The sequence below is a fragment of the Halichoerus grypus genome, chromosome 11 (assembly GCF_964656455.1).
Source record: "Halichoerus grypus chromosome 11, mHalGry1.hap1.1, whole genome shotgun sequence".
Classification (NCBI taxonomy): domain Eukaryota; kingdom Metazoa; phylum Chordata; class Mammalia; order Carnivora; family Phocidae; genus Halichoerus; species Halichoerus grypus.
In genome coordinates this window covers 53913303-53928205 of record NC_135722.1, presented here as the reverse complement: position 1 = coordinate 53928205, position 14903 = coordinate 53913303, and the positions used below count along the sequence as shown (strand labels likewise).

At 55.0% G+C, this 14903-nt stretch overlaps 1 protein-coding gene across 4 annotated transcripts in view; it reads right to left on the bottom strand.

The window, feature by feature from the left end:
* SLCO2B1 (solute carrier organic anion transporter family member 2B1) overlaps positions 1-14560 on the bottom strand; it is a 46626-nt gene extending 32066 nt beyond the window's left edge. Inside the window, exons 1-3 of one of the 4 annotated variants that reach the window (XM_036082800.2) lie at positions 14208-14560; positions 1999-2129; positions 779-916 (exon numbers count right to left, since the gene is read on the bottom strand). In XM_036082800.2, coding sequence (XP_035938693.2) covers positions 779-916; positions 1999-2129; positions 14208-14223 — 285 coding nt within the window. In that variant the 5' untranslated portion in view covers positions 14224-14560. Of the gene's footprint in view, positions 1-778; positions 917-1998; positions 2132-2401; positions 2507-10008; positions 10056-14207 lie in introns of those variants that run through there. The other 3 variants (XM_078058554.1, XM_078058556.1, XM_078058555.1) reach the window with 3 other exon arrangements.
* Between the last annotated feature and the right edge of the window lie 343 nt (positions 14561-14903).

The window sequence follows — 14903 nt, the reverse complement described above, 5'->3', positions numbered from 1 at the left end:
TGACTTCCCCAAGGTTCCAGAGCTAGGTAATGACGTTTCCTTCCCACCTCTGAGAGCTGGAGGTGGGGTCTGAGGACTATCTGGGGGTGCTGTGTTGTTGGCAGGCCAGGGGGAGAGAATTGCCTAGAAATCTGCTGTGGGGAGGGAAGAAAGAGTTCTCCAGACAGTGGCCTTCTCTGAGGTGGAAAACATCTGGTGGGGGGGGGGGTGCTGGGGCACAGCTGGACCTTGATCTCTAAATCCCCCCAAAGCAGCTTGTCCACTTCTCCCCACTTGGCTGTGGGCTCCAGACTTAGGGATCTCCGGGCAGCTCTTGAGAAAACACCCATGCCATGCTATCGCTCCCTCCCGCCCCCACCCACTGCGCCCAAAGTTCTGCCTTTGATCTCATTTAAGTCTATCTCACTACTATTGAAGTGACTTCCTCTGACTCCTCCCTGGGACGGGCAATAGGCATGTAAAGGAACCAAAGGGAAAGTGGGTGGGTATGGGAAATCTGAGCAGCTCTACAATACCCCACACCCCAACCCTTAGAGTGGCCCCAAGGGCAGGACTGCCCGTGCTGTCCTCTGTCCTCACAAGGAGGCAGAGGTCAGTTTCTCTACCGGGACACGAAGAAGGAGCTGGCTAAGGAGATTTGGGGAGGAAGCTGTGGCGGGGTGGCCTCTGGGCACCGGGCCGGGAAGGGTTTATGTCAGGTTAGTGAGAGAGGGGGGTGAGGAGGTGGGGGTGAGAGGCGCCTCCACTCCCACCCCCGTGGCTCCGCCAGGGCCAGTACCTCGTTGAAGGCAGCCAGCAGCCCTGAGGTCTGACTGGAGAGGCCAAAGCGCTTCTCCACTGTGGAGATGGAGCTCTTGAGGTAGCCGGAGATCATGAGCTGTGCCAGCTGCAACAGGCTGTGACACAGGACGAAGAACTGCCGGGGGGGGGGGGCGCAGGCGGGGGTCGGCCGGCCGGGCGGGGCGGGGGGGTAGGTGGGGATTCAGTTAGAGACGGTGGTGGATGGGAGACAGAGACGGAGTTGGGGAAAGGGAGGAGCAAGGAATAGAGATGGGGAAACAGTCAGAGGAGACAGACACACAGGAGAGAGAGAGAGAGAGAGAGTCAAGAATAAGGGGAGGGGGAGAGAGAAAGAGAGAGAGTTACTGAAATAGCCCATGGTTTCTCACACAGGTCTAAAAACTACACAGACTGTCCTGGGTACATTCAGGGGGTGTTGGTGCCACCCGAGACCCACATGACTGAGAGTAAGGTCTTTCTGGGGCCAAGAACGATGGGCGTCACTCTGACCCTCAGAGCTCTCCTGGGCTGGACTGCACCTTCCTCCCTGTTCCACCACCCTGCCCCTTTCTCCAGGAAGCTCTCCCAGATCCTTCTCCACCCCAGCCCACCCACTCCTCCCCTAGAGCTCCCTTGGGAGACCACCTGCACACACCGAATCCTCAAGCTGCCCACCCCAAACATCCGGGCCTCCCTCCTGATGAACTGGCAGAATTCCCAGGAGAAGAAAAACTAACTTCAAAGAAGGGTGTTTATGCCAGAGCTTAAAAATATTCACTGTGTTCTTCTGAGTCTTGGTTTCCTCTTGTATATAACAAGGACTGCGTCCCTACCCCTCAGGGCTACCGTGAGGACCAAACAGGCCCTGGCACCCAGGGGATGCCTGGATGTTTAGGGTTGCCCCTGGAGGAGCCAGAGCTCCCCAACATTCCTACAGATTTGGGATCCCTGGAGTCCTTTTCTTTCCCTCTAGGGAAATGGGAGGCAAGCAGCCTGATCCCCCACTGCCCACAGAGCAGCCTTTCTTTTCTGGAAGGAGGGAACATGTGCCCCAAACCAAGCTAAATGGTTTAGTAGATTATCCCTTTGAGTCTCACGGCCACCCATTCTACAGATGAGGAAACTGAAGCTCGGAGGAAGGCAGCAGCCTGCTTGGAGTTACAGCGCCTTCTCTGCCAGGCTCACACGGCCCCGTTCCCGGCAGGCCCTGAGTGATACCTTGATGTTATAGAACACGCGTCGCCTCAAGTCCTGAGGGTCTGGGCTGGCTTTGCCTCCAGGTGTATCTTCTGCGTTCATCATGGCCTTGGTGTCCTTGCCTGGTACCTGGGGCTCCTCACCCACTGGCCCTGTGGGACGGACATCCAGGAGGTGAGAGTGGCAATGGAATCCCAGAGAATGGTCCTGCCCCAGGTCACCCAGGGTGTTCCAGGGGTTGGTGGCAATCTGAGCACCCCCAGCCTTCCTGAGGCCCAGTGATGGGAGGGCCCTTCCTAAGAGGGTACGTGGTCCATGCACCCACGCTAGCCGGATCCCAGCTGGGACCTCCTGTCTCACACCTTCATACCACTCCCAGCATAAACCTTCCTTCTAGGGAGAAGCTGCCGGCCACACTCCATACCCTTCAAGCAGGGACTCCGACAGGAAGGACGTGCAGCCTTAGACCCGCTCGGGCCTGTAGCTGCGAGACATCCGGTGCTCCTGGAGGCTGAGTCTGGCTGTGGGTCTGTCTGGCTCAGGGTAGGATCACAGATTTAGGGTCAGGTGCAGGGTCAAGGCTTGGTCCATAGTCAGGGCATAAAGGTTTTTCCTGGGGGTAGTTCAGAACAGATACCAATGCCCCCCCAGCGCATCACCCCGAGTGTAATCTTAGAGTTACCTAACCCCATCTCCACCTCATACATCAAACCATGTTGCTGGTCGGTGCAGAGAGGGCCCTCAGAGGTCATCCCACTTAACCACCTCCTTCACCCTGGACAAACTGAATTCCCCAAGTGTGGCGATGACTCAGGAGGCAGAGCTGTGGTTAGAACCTGGATCCTTGGCCCCATTAGGCATGTCTGGGTTGCTCCACGGTAACCATGGTAACCATGCCTGTATCCCACTCACTGCAGTGAGAGCAAAGCTGAACCCCATTCAGGGGCGTCTCCTAGGGTCTCCTGACATTTCATCTCAGTGCGGAGCTCGGAAGTCCGGCTTCGGGAGACTCCACCCTTCCACTTAAATGGAAACCAAACCCCTTGGCCTTCCTCCCCTCTTGGGGCCCCGCTTCCCGTGGAAGCCTCCTCCATTGTTTCATATGTTTCTTAACCTGGTAGGAGTTTCCCCTCATTCAACAAGCTCCTTCTGGAGCCTGGAAACGGACGCAAGGACACCCTTGACCCAGACAGGGACATGGGGACTCTCCACCTCCAGACCCCGAAGGCAAACTCAGGGAGGGCCCACAGAGGCGAAGGGTCTGCACTCCTCACACAAGGTACCTGGGAGCCTGAGGAATTTTTTTCAACTGAGGTATAATTCATATGCCATAAACCCCACCCTTTTAAAGCACACAATTAAGTAGGTTTGGGTATATGAAAAAGGACACACATCATCGCCACTCATTCCAGAACATTTTCACCATCCCAGTAAGGAACCCCATACAGGTTAGCAGTGCTCCCCCTCCCCAGCTCCTGGCAACCACAAATCTATTTTCTGGCTCTCTGGGTTTGCCTGTTCTGGATATTTCATATAAATTCATATAAATGAAATAGTACAATATGTAATTTTTTGCCTCGCTGCTTTCACAGAGAATAATGTTATCGCGGGCATCAGTACGTCATTCCTTTTCATGGCTGGAGAATATCCCATTGTATGGACATACATCACATTTTGTTTAGGTTTCAGGTACTATGAACATTCATATGTTGTACACATTTTTGTGTCGACGTATGTTCTCAGTTCTCTTGGGTATATAGCCAGGAGTGAAATTCCTGGGTCACGTGGCAACTCTGTTCAACTTTTTAAGAAACTGCCAAACTGTTTTCCAAAGTGGCTGCGCCATTTTGTCCTCCTGCCACCAGGGTACGATGCTTCTAATCTCTCCACATCCTTGTAATACTTATTATTGTGTCTTTTTGATTATGGCCACCCTGGTGGGTATGAAGTGATATCGCATGCGGTTTTGATTAACATTTCCCTAATGAGTAACGATGTCGAGCATCTTTTCATGTACTTATTGGCCATTTGAGTATTTTCTTTGGAGAGATGTCTACTCAAATAGCTTAAGGAACTTGAAGAAATGGAAGTGTGTGTGGCTAGGGAGGAGTGCCTTTGGGGGGCATAAGGATTCAGGGGAAACAAGGAGATATTGAAACCAAAGTGACACCTGTCAGGGAGGAGATAAGGGGTTGGCCTAGCGAAGGGACAGCCTCTGCGGAGGTCACTTAGAAGGAGACATGGAGGTGAGGGGGTTCCCGAGCAGACTCCCGCAGAGGAGACTGATGGGACCGTTTCCATGCGCTGGTTTCGATCACCAGCATAGACTGGTCACTTCCTATAGGACAGAAGCTGGGTTACATGCTCTAATGCAGCTAAGCCTCCACACACATGCTCTCCATGCCCCCAAAGCCTCCCCATAGCTCTGGGCCTTGGGGCTTTCATTATCTCTATGCATCTGATGAGCACACTGAAGCTCTGAGGTAACTAGCTCTGCTGGTTAACGTTGTTGGTGCAGGGACTCAAGCCCAAGTGTTAACCTCAACATCACTCCAAGCTCCTTGCGCAGGTTTGATGAGGGGAAGAAGCACAGTGCTCTTCTCTGTCACGGCCCTAACTGGCAGTGAACACCCACCAAGGGGACAGGCCAAGCAGGTGATGAGGTTGGAGCTGAGTCTGGGAGGGCAGAAGTCACTGACCAGAAGGCCCGGCTCTGAAAGAAGTCCAGGATATGGAGAAGGGAGGGGGACAGAAGATCAGTGGACCAACTTAAAGAATCTTCTACCTTCCCACGGGCTAGTCCTTAGCCTGAGCCTCTGGATGAAGGAGGGAAGCTATGGCCTCTGGGAGTACTCAGTGCATTGGGTGGTCAGTTGGTCACTGAATGGGGCTGGTCAGGCAGGTAACCAGGCCTCTTCAAGCTCTTCCTGTGGGCTAAGGCCTCTGAGTAGGCTGGCAACAAATAGTCTGACTCTCTAAGTAAGGACAAAGCTCCCTTAGGAAGGAGGGCCCTGAGTCCAGGAAAGTACATCCTCTTCATGTGATATCTCCAAGGGCCTTCCCATCCTGTGAAGATTTTGTCAGGGGTCACCCCTGACAGGAGAGGGGGCCACTGTGGGGGTGAACATGGGCTGGGCCTGGGTGGCCTGTAGGAATGAGGGGAGAGATAGGGAACCTGGCCCCAGGAAAAAAATCCCAATTTGTTTCTCTCCCAGGTGGGCAACCAGGTTTTGGGGCTCCAGGTAGGCCAGGTGGTTCCCAGGGCTGAAGCCCACATCCCCAGAGCAGGCAGGCAAGGGGTCTGGGTGCCTATCAGTTGGTGACATGGCTGGCTCTTCACACAGGCCCACTCATGTCCATCAGCTGGTTAGTCATTGGTCTGGCTGTCTCTCAGGAGACTTGTCTGTTCAGGCAAGCTGAGCTAGCTAGCTAGTCAGTCATCCTGAACGTCTTTCAGCCAGAAACCTTCAGTTCGCTCAGAGAACACAACATCTGTAGGGCAGAGGCTCTGCCCGTAGAGACCCGCTCCATGGGCAGATATCAGCATGCTTCACGCCAGCTGAATCCACGGTGATGAGGACCAAGGTTTCAGAGAGCAGCCCGCCAGGGAAGCCTAGATTTCTCTGCCTGCTCTTTGCTGGAAAGGCTCAAAGTCCTACCTCCTCCAGCCACCTCCCAGCTGCAAACAGAAAATCCCAGGGGCAGGAGCGGGGCTGAGCGTGGGTTTCAAAGTCCTCAGACCTGGGTCTGAACCCCAGCTCTGGCACCGGTAGCCGAGCGAGCCTGGACATGCCCTTTCACCTTGCTGAGCTGTTTCCTCACCCTCCAGATGAGGAGACAGCATCTACCTCAAGGAGGTGGGGCATCCAGCCCCTGCCCAGGCCTGAGACACCGTAGGCCCCACTGAGGATGTCCCTCCCCTCTCCTGATAACCTTCAAGCGCCTCCCAGGCCACAGGGCCCAACGGAACCCACTCCCTTCCAAATGCAGCTGGCCCCTCCAAGTTAGCGCCTCCTTCTGGCAGCACCATCCTTCCCTCCCTAGATTATCTCTCCCTCTCATCCAAGCCCCAACTTAGCACAAGGAGGACCTGGGACCCCTGCCCTCCATGCACACTCACTAGCTTCAGAGGCATTGCCCAGGTTTGGGTCCCCAGCGGCTGCAATCCTGCTGTGTGGCCTGAGACCAGTGGCCCCTTTGCTGCAAAGCAGGGACTGTAATCCCCACATCCCAGGACAGAAAGAGCCCACTGAGAACCAGATCCTTCCACCCCACATTCAGCCTTGACACTAGAAGCCTGAAACCACACCTTACGGTCTATATGAACTTGGCCTTAAAATTCCACTGTCTTCATTCGCATTTTTTCTTCTTAAGCTTCCCAGACCGACCAGTTCAAACAAATGGTTTCATTGTTCATTACAGGAACTTCCTGAAAGACCCTTCGACTCTTCAAGGGAAACCAACCACAGAGTGTGTACCTCCGACTCTTTGACTCTCTCCCCCACAAAATCCTTACCTTGTTATTTCCACCAACAAACTGTTGTATCATGATTCTTACCCAATCCCAGTCAAGCCTCCCCCCCCTCCCCACACCGAAGGACCAGCCTTAAAACAAACTTTCAATTCTGAGCAAATATTGACCTTACCTCCCACTCTGAATCACTGCCAAAGCTCTGAGAAGTGGTCTTATCCCTCCTCACAGTAAACAACAGCATTTGTCTTACCAACAGGTTCTATTGGTACCGTGTGGGGAATCAGAACAAACACGTGTAGCAGGGGTGCAGTAAATGTAGTTTTATCACCCGTCAGGCAGCCAGGCTTTCTGTCAGCTGTCTGTCCTGCCACAAACTCCACGCTGGCTTCCATACTTGCTTTGCCACATTGCCACATCTGGAACTTGAGAATCCAGAGAAAGTTCAACCCCAGAGGGCTGAGAAGGTGGGAGGCTGGGGGACCCAGCTCTCTGGCTCACCCTAATCTCTACAGGAAGGGTCTTGGAGGAGCTTGTCCTAGGGGCTTGTCTGAGGGGCTACCACAAACCAAGCAACACTGTGTGCTGGGCTGGGCTGGGCTGAGCTCACTCACCAATCCTCCTAGCACCCCTTAGAGATAGCTGCTGGGATTCCATGATGCAGAGGAGGAAACTGAGGCACAGAGAGGGGAAGCAACTTACCTAGGGTCCTGGGGCTGGTAAATGGCAAAGCCTGGACCAGAACCCAGATCTGCCTGACTCCTGGGCCCCCAATAGCAACCACAAGAAGGTTGGCTGCAAAGATGGCCTTAGAACAAATGAAACATAATCCCCATGCAGCCATTTCTTATTCCAACCTGGCTTCCCTTCTGTGCTTTGTCTAAGGTGGTTTTATGGGGAGAGTCTGCCATTCTACCAGCTGATTCTTTATAGAGTGTCAGTCATTCACTGGTAATGGCCTCAGAGAGTGCTGTCAGGGCAAGGCTGGAGAGAGAGAAACGAGGGGACAAGAAGGACATGTGGGGCCCTGAGTCCCATACTCCAGGGGACCTGAGTATGGTGGGAGTTCAGGACTCATAACCAAGGCCCAGATTTGAACTTTCAGGAGGGACCTGCTGGGAAATGCCGAGAGAGCCTGTGAGGGTTCTCACATCCTGGGGACCAAGGAAGGGCAAGGCGATGGCACATTTTCTCCAGAACATTCCAGCCTGTCTCCAGCAGAGAGCAAAATCAAAGATCACTTAGACCCCGTATGGCCTTGGGCCAGCAACTAGACATCTCTGAGCCTCTGTGCGATAGGAATACTAAGCCTTGCCTCTCAAGCCTGTGTGAGGGTCACACAGTATTATGTCCTTTGTCAACATGAGGCTATCCTGCAAGTAGCAGTTTTGTCAGCCTTTGCTCCAAACTCACCAGGCGATCTATTTCCAGGTCTGGCCACCAGGGCCCAGAAAAAACGGTATTCCTTCCTGTGGGAGCCTCAGCCCCGGCACCACTCACTCACACCCCCTTATCCCTGAAGCAACACAGACCCCTCTGGACGCCTCTCTCTGCCATTTCTTGTCCTCTCCCCACCCCCACCCCATCCCACCAGCGGCATTCCAAGGTCCTTTTTTTCTAACATCTTCCCTGTACAAGAGAACGGAAGGCCTCTCCCCACACCCTTTGCCAAGACCATCAAAAGAACTAGCAGAGATAGAGGTTATAACAGAGAGGCCCCTGCCCAAGGCCCCGTGTGCAGTTGTATGGCTGTGCACCACACAGGGAATGGTGCCCTCTGGAGTCGGGCAGCGCATGGCAGTCCTGCCTGGTGGCACATCTGGCTTCTAGATGTTTTGGGGGGCTTGCACAATGCTTGCTTTCTGAGTGTTTTTAAGTTAGTGGCCAGCATTTAAAAACAGGAAATTTCACATAAAACTCCAGATGTTTTGCTTTTTCCTGGAAGATTAGCAGATCTGGCAATCCTGGGCCCACATTCTGGCAGCTGGCAATACTCAGCTGGCCCAAGATGCAATTTGCCCTGTTGGAGTCTCTTTGTGGGGCTAGGGGGGTGCCTGCCTGGTGTGTTTTCAGGGACCCTCTTCATCTGCCTGTGACTCCACAGCAACACTGGGCTGGGGGGTCCCCTGGACAGGAAGCCAGGGCTGGGTTGAGCCTTTGAGGGGCGAATAAACAGGGCCAGAGAGGACCACGACTTGCCCAGCGTCTCCACACGGGAAGAACTGGTCTCTGCTGGTTCTAGAAGTAACAATGAAGATTCATTCCACACACCCTGACAGCTCTCCGAGGCAGGCTGCTGGAGACTCAGAGGCCAGCAGCCCCAGTCCTTGCCCTCAGGGAGCTCCCAGTGTCTGGGGGGGGGGGGGTAGGTGGGGAAGCAGACATCTAATACAGAATCCCAGTGACATGAGCTCACTGAGGTAACAAGGAATTTCAAGACTACAAAAACACAGCAGAGGCCCTAGCCTAGATTGCAAGGTTCTGGAAGGCTTCTTAAAGGAAGAAACATCAGAGAAAAGGGCAGAAATATCAAAGTACAAAGAATGCTCAGGGAACAAATGGTCTGGCAAGGGGGGAGCACTGGGGCCAAGGTGGGGGTACGGTGGGGGGCTGGGCCTGCAGCGGTTGGAGGAGCTGGGCTATGATGAGCCCAAATGCCAGGTTGAAGGGCTGGGCTTTGTTCTGAGCCCAGGGATGAGGTCTGATTTGGCTACCTGGGAAGACCTCCGTGCCTGTGAGGGGAGAGTGGAAGAGTCAGGCGATGGGCAGGGACCAGGGAGAAGGCAGGAGTGGGGTCCAGAGCGGCGAGTGACCATGGGGCCTGGGCTAGGTAGTGGCTAGGAGAGTAATGAGCTGAGGTACCACAGTGGGGAGGTAGGATGGGCAGGACTTGGTGGAAGATCAGCTGTGGGGAGTGCAGGAGGCCGAGGAGTCCTGGGGGCAGGGGTGGAACGGGGAGGCGCAGCTCTGCATCTGGGCCTGCCATCATTGAGGGCCGGGATTGAAAAGCGGTGGTGAGTTCAGCCTTGGCCATGGTGAGTTTGGGGGGGTGGGGCGGGGGGGTGGTGCACCAAGGGAGAGATGTTTAGGAGGCTGTGGGCTCTAGGAGAGCCCATGAGAGGATACGGGCTGGAGTCAGATCTCTGGCTGTCTGGAGACAAGAGCGGAAAGAAGGTAACAGAAGCCACAAGTGGGCAACCTGCCCGGCGAGAGTGAGACGCCTCCGCCATATGCCGCATCTGAAGAGAACAGAGCAAAAAGAAGAACCTACCCTGGAACTGTGTTCAGATGCCACGTGGGGGGAGGGAACAGTGTTACAAAGGCGCCAAGATGTTTTTGGAAAACCTACCAGCTTCCAGCACTGACACACCCATAGCCCCGAGCCTGGAAAGGGAAATTTTCCCAGCAGCAGATATTGGGCAATCCGTCCCTCATAACAATGACAGATACTTCTCCGGAGGTATTGGAGTAGAAGGAAGCCAGCGAGGCCAACTCCTTCCTTGAGCCCTTCTTACCTCCTAGATTGCTCTGTGTGCCCTCAGTTTGCTGGTCCCTCCTACCTAGCTCCTGCGGCCCACGCCTGCTGTCTCGTCTTCCGTAAAACCCCCTCCTGGGCAGGTTCCCTCAGACCTTCCTCTGGGCTGCAGTGCTGGTCAGTCTCCTGCACTATTTAAGTCCCCCTGATGAAGCAGTGAGCTCCCCAGGGCAGCACCTGCCCCATCCTATGTCCTGATGGACCATGTCCCTGCTGAAACCCTCTAGGTCAGAAGACTTTGGATTCAAATATTTGCTTTGCCACATCGGAGCTGTGTGACCTTGGGCAGCTTAGTTGGCCAATGTCAGTTTCAGTTTCCTTCTCTGGAAGCGAGAGAAGAGTGCCGGTTTCATGGAGTGTTTGCAGGATTGCAGGAAAATGCCATGCCGGGTACACTGTTGTCCTCAACAATAGTTGGCCCCTCCTCCCTTCCCACCCCGTCTATGCCATGTGAGAACAGACATCTCAGCCTCAAAAGGTCAACTGCTTTTTTGGGAACCGCTCCTGTCTCATACCCTAGCGAACAGTATTCTCTGGCCCATAGATGCTTGCCATTCCCCAAATTCATCCTATTCTTTTCACCCCTCTGCCTTTGCACATGCTGTACCCTCAGCCTGGAGTGTCCTTTCTCCCCAGCAAACCACTTCTCATCTTTCAAGGCCTGGCCCAGCTTAAAAACATGATTGTTAAACCAAGCTAAGCTTAGGGAAGGAGAAGACAGGGGCTGGAGCATGGGAATGTGGGAGGAGGGGCTCAGGTTGGGGTGGGGGTGGGCTGGGAGCCCTGAGTGCTCCAGTTCCCAGTGTGGCCCTAGTGAGCTTCTGGAGGGGGTTATCAGGCTTCTGGAGGGGGAAGAGTCGGAGGCACGAAGGGCTTGGCTGTCATCATTGGGAAATTCCTCCTTGCAGGGCTTCGGGTGGTCTGCTGGGATGACAATAGCATGCTTGAGGTCCAGCTCTTGCCAGCCTCCCAGCTGTTGCTTCTTGAGGAAGATCGTGCAGGGTGGGGGAGGAGGTCAAGCACTTCCCGGTGGTTTCCAAGCTGGGTCAGGCACCCTGTGCTGGGACTTTCTGTTCCCAGTTCCAGCCCCGGCTATCCCATCTAGAAAGATGACCTTAAAAACAATGAGGGCCTGCAGGGAGGGTGAGCCCTGAGCACATAGGGAATTCAGGTCAGTCTCCTTCAGCCTAAAACATGGAGCCTGAGGCTCAGAGAGAGGTGGCCATTGGCTTTGGCCACGCTGCCAACCCCCCTCCCCCGACCCTGAGTCCCAGCTCATCTCTCCGTGCGCTTATATTTACCCCCCAAGGGCCCTATTATACCCAACCTCACTCCATATCCTGAGTCTCCAGTCCTCAACTAGAGTAGGCTTTCAAAACAGGTTGGAGGGAAGGAAGGAATGTCATGGGGGGGAGACAGGGAGTGGAGGGAGGACAGCTTAGACACTGAGACTTTCCCAGATCCTCGCGTCTGCCAAGCCTGTGCTGAAATCTGGGGCCCCAAGAATGGCTCAAATCTGACCCCACCTCCAGGAAGCTCCCAGTCTGGGGAGGGAGGCACTGTTCTCCATCATTTCAAACATTAGCGCTTAGGGCTCTGGGCTGCAGCCCATGACGGATGGCAGGGACCAAGTTTACTTCTTTCTTTTTCCCGGCATCCAGGGTGCAGCTGAAGTTGGGGCTGGTACCCTGGAGACAGCCAAGCCCCCTTATCACCGATGGGGGGATCTGACCCTTCCCCTGCAGAGAGGCCTTTGCTGCACTTCTCCTTCCAGAGACAGAAGATTGAGCTTCTCAGTACAGGAAGAGACCAAATGACCACCCCAGCCAACCCCCTCCATCTGTCACACAGAGAAAGTGAGTCCCAGAAAGGGACAAAAGCAGAGGGGGCTTTGAATGCCTAGCCCCCGACTGTAGGGTTTAGGCAAGCCTGCCGTCTGGTTCACAGCTGCCTGAGATCAGGCCCAGTAGGCAAGGCCTAGCCTGGGAGGAAAGAACCACCCCCAACCCCACCCATTCCCCAGTCACTCACACCCAGAGAATAGTTCGCTTTGTCTGGAACCAGTGCAGAAGCGCCCAAGTGGGTGGAGTCTCACTAGTGTGGGGTCTGTGGAAGAGAGGAGGGAGCCCTGAGGGTAATGGCAGAGAGAGGAAAGAGCTTTGGCATCAGGACAACCTGCCCCCACTCTGCTGGCCCCCACTCTGCTGCTCCCTTGCTGGGTGACCTTGGGTGAATCACTTGCCCTCTTGGAGCATCTGTTTCCTCAACTATTAAAAAGGGTGAGAGTACATCACTGCACTCTCATAAAGCTAGTGACGCAGAGCTCAAATTTTAACCCGGGACTGCTAGTTTTTTCCTTTGCCCTACCTCTCTGCCCTGGATTGATGCACTCTGAACCCAGGACGGCTGGAGAGCAACAGAAACAATACGAGGAACAAGAAAAGATGAACCTTGAAGAAGAGAAGTCAAGCAGCATACGTGAGATAGGTTACTTCTAGCTGGGGAATCCGTCTGGAAGGCTTCCTGGAGGAGTGATGTTTGGAGGAGTTGGCAAATGGCAAATTTCACCAGAATCGGTGAAGAAACGTGGGCAGATACCTTCCTGGTAGAGGTAAAAGCTGTGAGCAAAGGGGCAGACGTCGGAAAGAGGCTTCTCTGAAATCACGAAAGGAATGGCCTTGGGAGATCATTTTCTCCGACTCCTCCCCCACAGACAGGGAAAGCTCTGCCTGTTGCCGAAGGGCACGTGGTGAGTTGGTGGTAGGGCTGGGCTGAGAGCCAGATCTGACCCTGATTCCTCTCTCTGGTGTCTGCCCCTGGCTAGGACAGCTGACCCCTCTCCCTCACGCAAGCTGGCCCCTGCTCTTTTCCCAGGCTCCAGTCTCTATACCCTGCCCCACCTGCATTCCCATAGCCCTCAGATGTCGTCAGACCAGAAGGAGCTCAGGGTGGGGCCCAGGAAGCAGAGCCAGAGGCGACTCCTGGTGGCCCAGTGGGCAGACGGGGGATCAGCTTCCTGCTGTGTGTGTGGGAGGTCGGGGCGGCTAGAGAACAGTCTAGAGCTGAGCCCTGCAGGGGTCAGAATAACAGTGGGGTGAGGGGGACAAGCACAATACAGCCAAAGTCTCTAGTTTCTTCCCATACCTATAGGGTCACAACCCTCCCATCCTGCAGCAAGCCAAAGCTTGATGGGGAATTTGGTCTGTCAGTGGCCCATCTCCAAACCAACCCAGGGCCTCATTGTCATCTCTCCAGCAAGGCCCCCCGAGGAAGCATCCACCCCACCCTTCCTGCCACGCCAGGGTCCCCAAGCCGCGTCAGGCTGCCCACGAAGCCCTCGGTGCCTCCGGCACGAGCCAGGGAGAAGGTTCAGTCCTGCCTGAGCGGGCATGAGGCTAACACAGCCAGCAGGGGACAGGCAGCTGGAAGGAGGCCAGAGGTGATCACCGCAGGGCACCCTGTCTGAAGACCCTTTGTTTCTTCCACCTCCCTCCTCTGCCCAAGAAATGCTCAGCGGGGCGCTCCGTTCCCAGAACCTCCGCCCTCTCCACGTGGCGTGTGTCACGCTGCAGGCTGGGCTCTGCAAGCCTCTCTCTGAACCCCTTTCTCTTCTGTGCTGAGCTTTTGGATTCTTCATGGCAGGTCTGCCTGTCTCTCTCCTGTCTGCCTCTGTCTGCTTCTCTTCATTTCTCCCTGTCTCTTCTGCAGCCTTCTCTCCGGGGCGGACCTCCTTCCCTGTCCCTGCACAGTCCTGCAGACACCTGTTGGCCTTTGTCTTCTCCTCTGTCCCGGCCTTTGTCTGACTGCCTATCTCTGGACTTGCTCTGTCTCTGACTCCACTTTCGTCTGTATATTTGTCTGCTTTGTCTGTCTTTATCTCTGCCGGCTTCAAACAGGGAACAGGGCTCAGCGAGGGGCTCGAGTGGCCCGACTTTCCATTGTCCTCTCAGCGTCTCTGTCTCGTCAGGGAAGGTAGGCTGGGGTCCCCCCCTCCAGCTGAGTAAACAGCATCCCTTCCTGCCCCTTCCGTCATTCACTCATTCATTCAAACACTTTCTCTAGGTCTGGCCTTATGGCTGGCTCTGCGTGGGGAACCGCGAGTGCCCCTGCCCAGCCCACCCAGTACACCCATTTTGGGTCCACAGCCTCCTCACCCTCCGCACTGGGCATGTGGCCCCCACACTCCATCCCAGTGCCCCTTCCTTAATTTCATCCAAGACTTACCTATTCTGGGTCCCATGATTCATGGGGTGCAGTGAATTCCAGCCCCTATTTCAATGTCAAGAGGCAGGCAGGAGAGGGAGTGAGACCTTATCAGGGGCCCCTGGAGGCAGCAGCCACGAGCCACCGAAGGGAGGCACTAATGTGGGGACTCCAGGCACTGGGGCCGATGCTGCTCAGGCCACACTGGATCACAGCCACCTTTTCTGAGATGGGTTAGGAATTCCTGTAAAACTTGACTCCACTCTCCAAGAGCTTGCCTCATCCAGTTACTTGTTCCTTCTGGCTGTCTCTCTCTCTGAATTCCTCTGATCTTTGGCTGGGACAGCCCAGGGCCAGAGTGGTGCAAGAGGCTGGGTTTCTTTCGATCCGGCCCCGCTGCTGGGAGGAGGCTGCTGTGTCACCTCCCCTCAGCCTGTTCCTTCACATCCTCTTGCCTCAGCATTCCCCTGGATATTTTCTCTTCCTCCATTAGCAGCAGAGAGGTGGCGGGCAGAGGGAATGTTGATGGTCCCCAAGCCCTGGTCTCATTCAGTCTGGATTCTCCAGTTTCCTCTTGCACTCCCATTCTCAATCTGTCCCCCACCAAGCTCTTGTCCCCCATCACATCTTGTCACCCTCCATGAGCCCCATAGAGAGCCCCTTTTTCCCCAGGGTCCCCCTTCCCAGAATCCCTGGCCCCTCAAGATCTCAACCCTT